The sequence below is a fragment of the Heteronotia binoei genome, chromosome 19 (assembly GCF_032191835.1).
Source record: "Heteronotia binoei isolate CCM8104 ecotype False Entrance Well chromosome 19, APGP_CSIRO_Hbin_v1, whole genome shotgun sequence".
Classification (NCBI taxonomy): Eukaryota; Metazoa; Chordata; class Lepidosauria; order Squamata; family Gekkonidae; genus Heteronotia; species Heteronotia binoei.
Genome location: NC_083241.1, coordinates 12042170 through 12055626, shown reverse-complemented (window position 1 = coordinate 12055626; position 13457 = coordinate 12042170). Strand labels below are relative to the sequence as shown.

The window sequence follows — 13457 nt, the reverse complement described above, 5'->3', positions numbered from 1 at the left end:
AACACCAGACCCCCAACTTGTGACTCTTTTAATCTGCTAAAAAAACATTTCCATGACTCTGCATACTACTCACTGCCCACTTTCTCTATATTCAGGACTGCTTGCCATTCCATACTTTTGTCTGATGAAGTGTGCTTCCAGCACATGGAAGCTTACATTCTGAATAAAACTTGTGTTGGCCTTAAATGTGCAACTTGACTCTTGCTGTGTTCTACCATACTTCTTTAGATACAATTAAACGGAATTTCCTCAACCATTACAGAAGGGAGGAGGTTAATAGCCAGGAAGAGCCAATTACAGTCAAGACGGAGACAGAAACAAAATGGAAATAATCAGTCCATACATATAGGTAGAGGGTGAGCAGTAAATTACCACACAGCATAATGAAAATGTTTAACAAATATAAAGATCAAACAGGAATAATAAGTTCAGTTTATATGGTCGGTGTGATGGAACCGGCCCGATTCTGCCTTCAGACCTGGTCCCGTCAACTTCCTTTTGAGTTGCCAACTCCTGGAGGGAGCTTATCCTCTCCCCACCACTAGGGCACGCTGCCACCACCTGCTCAATTTAGGGGTTCCTGACCGAGAGGAACAGGACTCCCAATCCCCCTCACCAGTTCTGAGGCCTGGCCTCAAAGTCCTCTGCCAACCCAGCACCTGGTTATGACAGAGACCAAAGTCCTTCTTTGGGAGACCCCTGGAGGATTGGCACCCTTGCCAACTGTATGCCTTCCCCCTTTCCTGGACTCCCCTCTTGCAGAAGCATGGTCTAAGGCAGCTGGGGAACCTATGTGGTACAGAGGGACTACCTTTTTAAACAGACAAAATATCTATTTAAAATCTGTAACTGTATACAGGCATTTTTAAATACAGGGTGAACAGAAGTAATAAATAAAGTAGGGATAAACGCTCCTTCTTTCCCTAATATATAACTGGCCTGACCATACCATCCAGAACCCACTCACCAGTCACCAAGACTCAAATCAAACTCAACTGTCAGCTTCCCCTGACAATTTTTAACTGCCCGTTTCCCTCCAAAAACCTCTAATATAAACCCCAGTTCCTGCCTGCAGCCTTCTGGGAGACCAGCCTGAAAGACTTCCTGTCTATCTAGGAGGCCTCCTCAGAAGGGCTGCTTCCAGACCGGAGGGGACTGGGAAGAAGGAATGAGGAACAGACTAGACCAAAGCCTTGCCTAGAGTTGGACTCCTAACCAACTCCCAGACAAGCACAGGCCTAAAATGGCGTTTCTCCACAGTCACCATTTGTTTGGGCTCAGTTATAGGAGATAAACAGTGAAGGAAATAAATATGTCAAAATTGGGGACTAAGGTATTAATTGTGGAATGCTGAGAGTACTTAATTGAGACCCTGCTGTCTGTCTCCTCTGAAGCACGGAGGAAACTTTGCACTAGTTTCTTCTTCTTTGAAGTGAGACGATTGGCTGTGCAGATTTATCTCCTCTGTCCCCAGACCAGAGAAATACATTTCAATTTGTAGTATTTGTTACGTTACATTACAAATCTTGACTCTAATTGGCCCTTCCTGGCAATTAACCCCACCCTCTATCTTCCTGTATATGTAATGGTTGAGGGGATTCTGTCTCATTGTATCTGAAGAAGTGTGCTTGCACAGGAAAGCTTATCTACCCGGAATAAAACCAGGGCTTTTTTTGTAGCAGGAACGCCTTTGCATATTAGGCCACACACCCCTGATGTAGCCAATCCTCCTGGAGTTTACAGTAGGCCCTGTACTAAGAGCCCTGTAAACTCTTGGGAGGACTGACTACATCAGGGGTGTGTGGCCTAATATGCAAAGGAGTTCCTTCTACAAAAGAACCCTGAATAAAACTTTGTTGGTCTCAAAGATGACACTGAACCGCAGACTTCATTCTGCTGCTTCAGACCAACACGGCTACCCACCTGAATCCATCTACTAATTCAAGTTAGTCTATAAAAGTTACAAAGTCACCCATTTTTATACTAGTCAGCTTGCCCACATACATGTTCACCATTTAAAGAGTATCAATGGAATAAAAAGGGGGGGAAAGATCAGCCATCTTAGCATTAACCACTGCTTCTCTGCCTCGTCAAAAGGAAGACGCTTCAACTGGCTTCAACAAGGCCAGGGCCTTTTCGGTCTGGGCCCCTACCTGGTGGAATGAGCTCCTGCTGGAGATCCGGGCCCTGCTGGACTTATCTAAGTTTCGCAGGGCCTGTAAGACGGATCTCTTCTGCCAGGCTTTTAATTGATCCAGCGAGCGTCCCCTGAAATCATCGCTCCCCCCAGCACCTTATGCTTATGTTATGCTGAACATTACCAGCCTATATGTGGTCTATGACTTGTCGCCAATGATGCGGATCATGGTTTTTGTCGGTTCTGTAATTATGATATTATCTAGTTTGGATGTAGTTTGTTTGATGTTTTGTAAGGTTTCTTAATGTTGTAAGCTGGCCAGAGCCCACTTGCGGGATAGGGCGGGGTATAAATCGAAAAATTAAATTAAATTAAATTAAAGCTCTTACTTTGGCAACCAGCCAAAAGCTTGTTTATAGTTTTGTTTAAACACAATACAACAGCCACTTGTGTCATGGTAAGCAGAGCTCTTCAGCACTACTTGGGTCTGTGTTGCCAGGGTCACACATCCACCCAGCTTTGGATTAGTAGGAAGCCGCTGCTCGGAAGGCAATACCTTCCTCTGTTCCTTCCAGTCTTTTGGCTTCCAGGATGTTATTTTCACAGCGCTGACAACAACTGTGGTAACTTTACAGACTTTAAGGGTGTTCTCTAGGACTTCACGCTCTAAAGACTGAAATAAAGGAGGCTAGGAGAGGGAAGAGAGTGGACAAGCAGCAGAAGGAATATGCATTAATTCCAATTATGTGTGCTCAGGATTAGTTTCAGTAGGAGAGAGAGACGAGAGGGACTAACATGTTGTTCAGTCGCAGTCGAGTCCGACTCTTTGTGACCCCATGGACAAAGTCACGCCAGGCTCTCCTGTCTTTCACCATCCTCTGAAGTCTGCTCAAATCCGTGTTTGTTACATCGGTAACGCTGTCCAGCCATATCATCTTTTGCCACCCCCTTCTTCTTTTGCCTTCTGTCTTTCCCAGAATCAGGATCTTCTCCAGGGAGTGCTCCCTTCTCATTTGGTGGCCAAAGTTTTTGAGCTTCAGCTTTAGCATCTGACCTTCCAGGGAACAGTCAGGGTTGGTTTCCCTTAGGACTGACTGATTGGATCTTCTTGCAGCCCAAGGGACTCTCAAGAGTCTTCTCCAGCACCACAGCTCAAAAGCATCCATTCTTCTGTGCTCGGCCTTCCTTATGGTCCAACTCTGACAGCCATACATTACTCCTGGGAATACCATCGCTTTGACTATACGGACTTTTGTTGGCAGGCTGATGTCTCTACTTTTTATTATACTGCCCAGGTTCGCCATAGCTGTCCTCCCAAGGAGCAAACGTTTTTTTAATTTCATGGCTACAGTCACAATCTGTAGTGATCTTGGATCCCAGAAATGTGAAGTCTGTCACTACTTCCATGTCTTCCCCTTCTATTTGCTAAGGAGTGATGGGACCAGATGCCATGATCTTATTTTGATGTTGAGTTTCAAGCCTACTTTTGCGCTCTACTCAGCACAATAGGTGGCCCGATAATAGACAGGAGCATGCAAAATTTAGTCAAGGCTATGGTATTGGCGGGTAAGGCGGTCATCGCTTTGGGTTGGAAGGACAAAAGTAAATGGACAGTAGAAATCTGGCACAATTATTTGTTTGAATTTATACAGTCAGACATTGTGGCAGTACTTAAGAAGGAGACAACATGGGATGTGAAAACCAAGGAAATTACGACCAGATGGAAGACCTACCTAGAATGGACAGCGATAGAAGGAAGGACGGACATTCAGTGGAAGACTTTGTGCCCATGGCTGGGGGGAAGAGACTAGAAGTAAAGGGTCGGGGGGGGGGGGAGGGAGGAAGGGCGGGTTGGAAATAAAAATATTTGTTGTAATGGACTAAATAGAATAACAAATAAAGACTATTTATAAAAAAAAAACAAAAAAACTTTTGCGCTCTACTCTTTCACCCTCAGCAAGAAGTTCTTTAGGTCCTCTTCACTTTCTGCCTAACTAGCTAACATAGGTATCTAACTAACATAGGGACTAACACAGGGATCAACAAATCCCTACCAGGGTGTCTAGAAATTTCATTGTGGCACCTGGTATTTTCAGCAATTTATTGAAGTCTCTCCTGGCAGCCCTCGGTGGAAGGACAAAGCATATTTATCACTGCAGATTGTGTCTTGTTGTGCCACGTAAAAATGCATGCGCGCAAAGTTCTTGTCATTATAACTTTACACCATTTATTTATTTCTGTTAATTTATACCCTGTCCTTCCTGCAAACAGCTCAGGCGGCTTCCAGCAATAACGACAATAACATTAAAACATAATCAAAATTACAATAGCATAACTTAATAAAACATTATTAAAATCATAGACATAATAACAAAATAGTCAGGGGTCAGTATTCTACGGACCACAGTCCACGATAGTGGCTGTGTGACAGGGCTCAGCATAGATTTTGTTACAATAGTGTCACCAATAGGAGAGCTAGGTCACTCCTGCGAACAACCTTGAAGGTATTAACCAAAAGACGAGAGAAAAAGTTCAGTTTTACAGGCCCTGTGGAACTGTAACAGGTCCTGCAGGGCCCTAATCTCTTATGGCAGATCGCTCCACAGCTAGGGGGCCACAGCCAAAAAGGCCCTGGCTCTGGTCACAACCAGCCTTCAGGTTGGAGACAGACGGATGATATTGTGAACTTGACCGAAATGCTCTTTGGGGAACATATGGGGAAAGACAGTCCCAAATCCGGTATGCTATAGGCAGCCAGTGCAGTTGTAATGCTGGTTGGATATGTTTTAATGGGGGTGAATGAACTCATTTCTTAAACAGTTCCCTTCTATGCTGGCTCCAATATTCAATTAAGTTGAGGTTTTAAAAAAATAATAATGAAGTTATGAGGAAATTGAGGAGGGGGGAATTAGGCAAGGGACCGAGGTCAGCTTTTTGTCATGGTGATGACAACCAGGGTTACCCAATATTCATTTATACACTGCCATGCTTTTTTCCATAGCTTTAAGAAAAATAACGGTGAAAGGTTTAGGATTAGGTTTTTGTGGTGGCAATAATTAGAAAATGTGGTCATTAAAATATCAAACCCTGAAGGCTAAAAAAAATGCCTGGCTTCTAAAGCCAATGAAAATTCATCAAGGCTTCGGCAGAGGCATGCTGAACTGCAGGGAACGTTGCCTTTTCCATGCCTCATCCAAGGCTGCTGCGGCTGCCAGATATCCTTCCATGATGAATACTGCACTGCATGGCTTCTCAGCGAAGTCGCAGCAACGAAGGTTACTGCCGTGCCAGCGTGCAGACCCAAGTCTGCCCCCATTTGCTGGCTCAGTGCCACTAGCTGTGAAACGCAACTACACAATTACAGAGAACACAGCCTGCACTGAAGGTCGAATGAAGTGTTGCAAATGACTTCAGGTTTACACCCTCTCTGTGTAATTTGCCAGAACAGCCACACAAAGGCATGCTAATTGCCTGGATGTTTTCAAAGATTTATCAAGCAAAACTTCTAGTACAAAAAAAGCGTTTAGCGGTGTTCTAGAAATGGCCCGCAGAGCAGACACCGGACTGTCGAACAACGATCACTAAGAACACTTGTAGCCCACGCACAGCAGGCAACCTCCCACCCCGCTCTCTCACGCGATGGTAAAGCAAAACCATTCTGGACTGGGGTGGTCAATTGACCCCTGGTGAAGCAAACCTTTTGTCACCTGTAGCGTCACTGGTTTTGAGACTGCCAGTTCCCGCAGATCTGTCAACCAGGGTCTCCGTGGCCAATATGGGACCACTACAATAACCTCTGCCCTGAGTTGTATTCACCGAAGAAGTCTCAGAAGAAGAGGGATTGAGGGGAATGCGTACAGCAGTTTCTTTGGCCAGGGAGCAGTCAGTGCGTCTGTGTCCTCCGCTAGCTGGTGATAGTAGCGTGTGTAAAAGCGAAGGAGTTTGTGATTCAACGGAGATGCAAATAGATCCACTTTCAGTTCCCCCAAAAGTGACACTATTTCCTGAAATGAGCTCTGTTTGAGTGCCCACTCCCCTTCTCTTAGCTGCTGTCTGTTTAGCCAATCCGCTTGCGTACATGTACATGTTCCGCCTTGATGGACTTGAAGTGTGACTGAGCCCACGCAAAGAGGCTGCAAGCTTCCCTGTGTAGCAATCCTGGACCTGGATCCCCCCTGCTTGTTGATATATGCCTTCGCTGCAATGTTGTCTGTGCAAATCATGATGTGCTTGTGTCGAAGAAGAGGAGCAAAATGAATCAGTGCCAGTCGGATCGCTCTTAGCTCCAAAACATTTATTGGAAGTCTTGTTTCCTGACTGGACCATGTCCCCTGTACTGGCATCTGTTGGAACGTCGCCCCCCAGCCTGACAGACTGGCATCCGTGAAGATTTGATGCCATTCTTGGACCCAGAAACATTTTCCTTGTAGCAAATTTTGTGTCTTTGTCCACCATGTTAAGATCATCTTCACCTGTAGAGGGACTCTGAGAGTCCGATCTGCTTTTCTGGAAATCTGGCGCTGAAACGGCCGGAGAAAGCTCTGAAGCTGTCTTGCGTGCAATCTCCCCCATTGGACTGAGTCTATAGACGCAATCATCAGACCTTGGAGAGAAGCCAATGACATCAGGAAAGATTGCTTTGGATGACCACCGTTGTCGATTCTTTGATCTTCTGAGCCTTTCTTCGGGTTAGGAACAGCCACGATGTCTCCGTGTCGATGACTACCCCTAGATGTTCCAGATGTTGAGATGGGCATAGAGAGCTTTTCTGTCTGTTGATGACAAAGCCAAATTCCTCCAGGCACTGGATGGTCTTGTTGGTGATCACATGGGCTTTCATCATGGATGGTGAGCGTATCAGATTATCATCTAGGTACGGATGCCTGCTACCACCTCCTTGCACCAATTGTCTATTTGTGAGTCCTGCCAGACCTGTGCAAAGTGAAGTAGATGGGCACCAACAAGGAGACTCTGGTAGTCATTGCTTGGATTTTGGATCTCGGTCGGTTCTGTCTGGTTGTTTGCCTTGTTTGTTGAACCTATTGTGGAAGGTGAGTCTACGAAAGGGTTGCTTGGACAAGGACCATGAGTTTCTCTTTGAGTCCTGTAGAAACTTTTGAAGGGTGTGTCGGGTACGAAAGGAAGAGGAAAAATTTTGCCGACCGTCTTGACGCCTAATGAAGCGTGGCATAGCCTTTTTTTTATCCCTAGTTTCTACCAGGCTCTTATCTAGATGTTTGCAGAAAAGGCACTCCCCCTTGGAAAGGATATGACATTACTATGTTCTTGGACCTGGTGTCTGCAGACCAAGGTCTGAGCCAGAGGGAACGTCTTGCTCCGGCAGTGGATGCGATTGCTCGGGAAGCAAAAACCAATGGGTCTAGGGTGGAATCGGTGAGAAAGGAAGCCGCTTTTAGTAATCTATTTGCTCCATCCATGACTCTGGAATTCTCCTTTGGTAGCATCTTTAGTAATTTTCTTCGCCAAACGATAGATGCCCTGGCGACCAGAGAACTTATTGCTGAAGCTTTGAGAGACACAGAGGATGCTTCATGAGCCTTGCGTAAAGCGAATTCAGCTTTCCTATCTAAGGCATCCTTTAAAGTCCCATGACCCTCTTCTGAGACCAACCCACAACTTTGTAAAGCCGCCACAGGGGCATCGGCCACTGGAACCTGCAAGTTTTCCTTAGCGAAGGAATAGTTTCTTGATGAAACCTGGGTACTGCTTGTTAGCGAAAGGTTTCTTCCATTCAGCTCTCATTCGTCTCTCAAAATAAGCTGGAAAAGGAAAGGCTTTTTCGGTGGCATTGTGCCTGGGGAAGAATCCCCTGTCGCACTCCTTGTGGCCTAACTTATGTTTTACTTCTGCATCTTCCTCAATATCGGGGTCATCAACTAGGCGTAAGGCTGCTAAAGTCTTTGAAAAGAAATATTGAAATAAAAAAAATCTTCCATATTAAAAAATTATTTTGCAGGCTCTGGGACTAGGATCTCTGAGTCCTCATCGTCTGCAGAGAACTCTCCCTCCTCCCTATCGTCTGTATTGGCTGGGTGGTCTGTCCCATCAGGAGACTGATCCCCTTGTCTTTCATCTACTGACACTTGTTTCTGGGCAGCCTTGGTCGGCCAGGACCTAAGGTTCTTTCCTTTAGGTCTGCTACATGGAGAGGAGGGGGGAGATGGGGAGGGGGAGGAGGCTGGAGATCTACGTGGCCTCTTGCCCCTAGGCTTCTGGAGGCTCACCAGTTTCTCTCTAAGCTGGCCCTTCAGAACCTCAAAAAAATCACTTGGTAGCAGGACTGGGATTAAGCCCCCCAACTCCCTATCATGAAAACCCTCTTGCAGCTCTATTCACGAGTAAACGCTTGTGCCGGCCACGTCATACAAAGGGGGGGAAGACAACTGGGCATTTACATACACGTTAACCACAGTACTTGCTGCCATTTCGCCCCTCTCTCTGCCCCTGGAGTGTTCCGGTGGCTGCTGTGAAAGGCCTCTCGCTGTGCTGCTCATGGCCGCGTTGTCAGAAGCACAGGAAGTTTTGCCGTGCTTCGTACTGGAGCCGCGATACTGCGGCGTCGATGGGGAGACCAAAACAAGCCACGGTTGGGTCTTGTCGGCTCCACGGTAGGCAGGTGTCTCTAAGGGCTCCCTATCTTTGTCCGATAGGAATTCGTCCCGACTGCCCTGCATCCTTCTGCGATCTTTAATCGCATCCTAGCTAGCTCACTCCCAGGACTGGCAAGCCTTGGCTGGTGAGCTGTAAAATGGTCGCCCTTAAGGACACTGGCCCTGAAGAGATTTTTCTCTTTCCTCTCTCTCTGTCCTTGCGTTGCTCTTCTTTTACAGAAAGAGACAGATAGATGGTGAAAGGAAACAGGAGAAATTGATGATTAAAAGAAAAAAGAATAGCACTGCAGAGACTATTTTCTGACACGCTCTCCCTACTGAGGCAGGAAATGAACTGACTTAAGGGTGACTCCCACAGGAAGCAGGAAGTTTTAAATAAATAAATTATCCTGCCTCCCTACAAGCAGGATGGGAAATTACCCACAAGATGTCCTCTGCCTCAGAGGGAGAATGGTAAAATAATTTTGTAGCACTCGTCTGGAAATGGCATCACAGTGTCAGCAACACACTCCCCCCCGCACAGGCACTATCCCTTAAATGTTCGCAGGGGTTGTAAGCAGTGTTCCCTCTAAGCTGAGTTAGTGTGAGCTAGCTCACAGATTTTTTAGCCTCCAGCTCACACATTTTTGTCTTAGCTCAGGAAGGAGGATCCCAGAGCACACTAATTTATGCAGCAGCTCACAACTTTGATGCCAGTAGCTCACAAAGTAGAATTTTTGCTCACAAGACTCTGCGGCTTAGAGGAAACATTGGTTGTAAGTCCAGGACGGGGAGCCCGTGCAAAGACAAAAATTAATTCCTACTGGCCTTCCCCCCGCTTTCTCCACCCCTCAAATGACAGCTGAATAATGCATTAGACGCTGTAATTTACAAAGAATTAACAGAAACTAATGGACATGGTTAGGCTACATAACTTTTGCCCAGCTACAGCAACATACCCTCCTTAAAACCGAAAACTCTGGTCCGTATTTGTGTGGCAAAGGGAATAGAAGACAGGAAGAGACTATGCCCTGTAGTACATCAACAGCCACTATGTGAGTTTAATTCCAGATGGGTAGCTGTGTTAAGTGTGCAACGGCAAAACAGAAGACAAGTCCAGTGGCACCTTAAGATTCAGCCCAGCATAAGCCTTCAAGAGTCAGAGTGCGTTAGATGAAGTGAGCTCTGACTCATAAAAGCTTATGCCAGGAAAAAAAAAACCAGTTGTTCTTCTAGGCCACTGGTCTTCTGTTTTACCCTGCAACAGAAAAACCTCATAAATGAGAAGGTCTCACTGGACTTCAGTGCAGATCAAGGCAATCAATGTATTTTTCTCAGTTAAAGGACAAAAAGAGGTTATGGCAGTTCTACTGCTGAACGGAAACATCATAATGCAGAAGCCAATCTTCAGTAGAAAAGTGGGACATCTCTATGCATCCTCGAAGTATTTACATAGCACTCCATGCGATCTGCCAGCTCAACAAGGAGGAATGCCAGCAGATGAGCAATTATACAAAATGTTGGCTAAGAGCAGCTGTCCCACCCATCCTCACCTCAAAAAAACCATTTGCTACTTGCTTGAAAAGACACCACCCAGAGCTGTACGCTTATTTCCACGGCCAGAACTCAACTGACAGATCAGTTACACAACTCAGTTTCATTTAAAACCAATGGATTTTTCATGTAAAGGTGACTATTTTAAAACCTTTGAATAAAAATGGCAACGGAAGGATTGAAATATAACCCATTTATTGTAGTAGTGATTTAACTGCCCCATGACAAGGGCTGCAAATTATTTACATAAATACTGAAGCAAAAAAAAAAAAAACCCTCTCAAAAAGAAGTTTCAGACTTTTTGAGACTGAGACCTGAATGCTGTTTAAATGATCTCTCAAACTTTTCGTGAACTGGACCTTGTACTAAATTCACAAAAATCCTCCTCAGCCAGTAGCAACTAAGTAAGCCGAGTCACGGCTGGCTAAAACCCTATGCAAGTCCTACAAACTTCATGCCTCCTTTGATACGAGGAGCGCACACTAGTCCAAACAAGTGTATGAACTGCAAAAGAGAATACTGATAGAGCTAGAAATGCAAATCTGCAGACACATGATCAGGGCTTTTTCTGAGCAGGAACGCAGTTTCAGCTGGCTTGGTTTGAGGGGGTGTGGCCTAATATATAAATGAATTCCTGCTGGGCTTTTTCTTTAAAAAAGTAATATGTGAAACAATGGTGACATCAGGGGGTGTGGCCTAATGTGCAAATGAGTTCCTGCTGGGCTTTTTTTTAAAAAAAACCCCAAAAGGCCCTGCGTATGATTATGATTTGACATTCTTCCATAGCAGAGAGAACACGCACCATGGAATCCATGCTGATAAAGATTTAAGGAATACTGAACCAGTAGGCTGAAAAGCCAGAATAGCCCCATCTTGTCAGAGCTTGGGCTGGCGCAGTTAGCTCTCTGATGGGAGACCACTAAGAAAGATAAGGGCCACTATGCCAAGGAAGGCAATGGCAAACTACTGCTAATCTCTTGCCCTGAAAACCCCACGATCCTGGGGCAACATGAGTTAGTTCTGACTTGATGAGCGTACGCTTATTATTAGCAGCCTGAATAGCCCATACTGGACGAATGGAAGCTGGAAGCTAAGTAGATCATAATCAGTATTTGGATGGGAGACCACTAAGGCTGCTAGGCAGAAGAAGGCAAAACCTCTGCTCATCTCTTTCCTTGAAAGCCCCATGGTTCTGAGGTCGTCACAAGTCAGCTGCAATCCGACAGCACAAAACCATTATTAGATCTTAAAATCCCATGATAACCTCACCTTAATGACAAAAAGATTCAATTGCATCTTGTCGTTATCTGAGCAATCTGGATAAATAAACAGCGTATAATTCAATTAATCCCGAGGACTTTTGGTTAATACCTCAATCAGACACGGTGGCTTTCCCTGAACTAAAGCAGGTGAGAAATTAATTCAGTCGGGTTACCTCAACAATGTCCGAGTTGGTTCTGCTCTCGTGAGGTTCGTTGTACTCCGTGTATTTGAGAAGAACTTTGTCCATATCTGTGCTGGCATACTGAAAGAGTTTGTTAGAACTGTTAAAAATGATGAGCGCTATTTCACAGTCACAGAGCACGCTCAGTTCGTAGGCTTTCTTCATTAATCCGAACTTCCTTTTTGTAAAGGTCACCTACACGAGAGAGAAAACAGATTTTTAAAAAAAAAAGAAAAAGAAAGCGCACAGAACACTTTGCATAGCAATACATAATAGTCAGTGTGGAGTCTCTACAAATGGAGCATCATCAAAACAACAAACTTTTAACAAAGCAGTCCTCAACATGGATAGTAGCCCATGCGAAAAAAGGGAAGAGGAAAGGGCGAAAAGAGTGAGAGAAATAAAGTGTATTTATGACTCCTCTTTGGATAGCTAAGCTTTTTTACTATAACCACTTTAATTACTGTCATATTTGAGATTACTGTTCCAAGCTTTTATCACTGTGTCCTATTATTATTACTACACCTAATGTAACAAATCAAATTGTACTTTGATTGTTTCTCCTTGTTGGCATACAGGCTGATTTGTACTGCTACTTTTTTTTTTTTAAATTGTTATGCCGATAAAGGGTTTTGGAATTGGATAGCCCATAATAGTCCGATCTGGCCAGCTCTCAGAAACCAAGCAGGGCCAGCCCCCACTGAGCACTTGGAGAGAAGACCACCGAGGGAGTCCGGGGCTGCTAAGCAGGGGCAAGTAATGGCAAACCACCTCTGTTTGTGTCTTGCCTTGAAAAACCCATGAGGAGTCGTTGTAAGTCAGCTGCGACTTGATAGCACTTTCCACCATCACAAACACAAGAGAGCAAAACCGGTGTAAACTGTATCTCTCTCATATATGTCAAGAATTTACTGATCTTGAGTAATTCCGCTGTAGTCCCTCACTGGTATCTTTCAGGCAAGTGAAGGCTTGGAAAATCTATACATAAATGCAGGCAAAGGATAAATTAATGCATTCAGTACATTTTTATCTCTCAATTCTTCCTAGGAGCTCAAGGTAGCATACATCTGTCTCTCTTCCTACATATATCCTCACAATCCAGTGAAGAAACAAGAGACAGAGAAAGACTAGCCAAAGGTCACCCAGCGAGCTACATGATCCAGTACAGATTTGAACCAGAATCTCCTGGATCCTAGTCTGACACTCTAGCCACTACACAAGACTAGCTTGTATTTACTAGTTACAAAAAGCTGTGATTATTTATTGTGATTACCCACCATATATTGTTATTTACCTACTTCATTTGTACCCCTTCATTCCCCCCAGTGGGGACTCAAAGCTGCTTACATGTTCTCCTCTCCTCTATTTTAGTCACACCTCAACTTTTGAAGTAGGTTAGGCTAAGAGTGCGTGACTGGCCCAAGGTTAACCAGCAAGCCTCCACGGCAGAATGGGGATATGAACCTGGGTCTGACATTTTAACCACCATGCCACATTGGCTCTTGTGATGTGCCTAGAGAGACTGCTGTACTGTTCAGCTGGTGATCCAGCATCACCATCCCCTAACTGGAGAACTGAAAGGCTTCCCATACCTCTAGGCAGTCCCCTAATGCTAGTTCCATCAGGGATTCCGCCTTCTGTGAACACCCAGTGAGGCTCTGCGGGGAGGACACAAACAAAGCATGAAATGTATTCCCTTCACTTGCCCCCT

General features: G+C 45.0%; 1 protein-coding gene across 8 annotated transcripts in view; it reads right to left on the bottom strand.

Annotated features, from left to right (window-relative positions):
- The window catches only part of MEF2A (myocyte enhancer factor 2A), a 143352-nt gene that overhangs the window by 74887 nt on the left and 55008 nt on the right, over positions 1-13457 (bottom strand). For all 8 annotated transcript variants that reach the window (XM_060259863.1, XM_060259868.1, XM_060259862.1 and 5 more), the window contains exon 3: positions 11738-11941. In XM_060259863.1, the coding sequence (XP_060115846.1) occupies positions 11738-11941 (204 nt within the window). The remainder of the gene's footprint in view (positions 1-11737; positions 11942-13457) is intronic.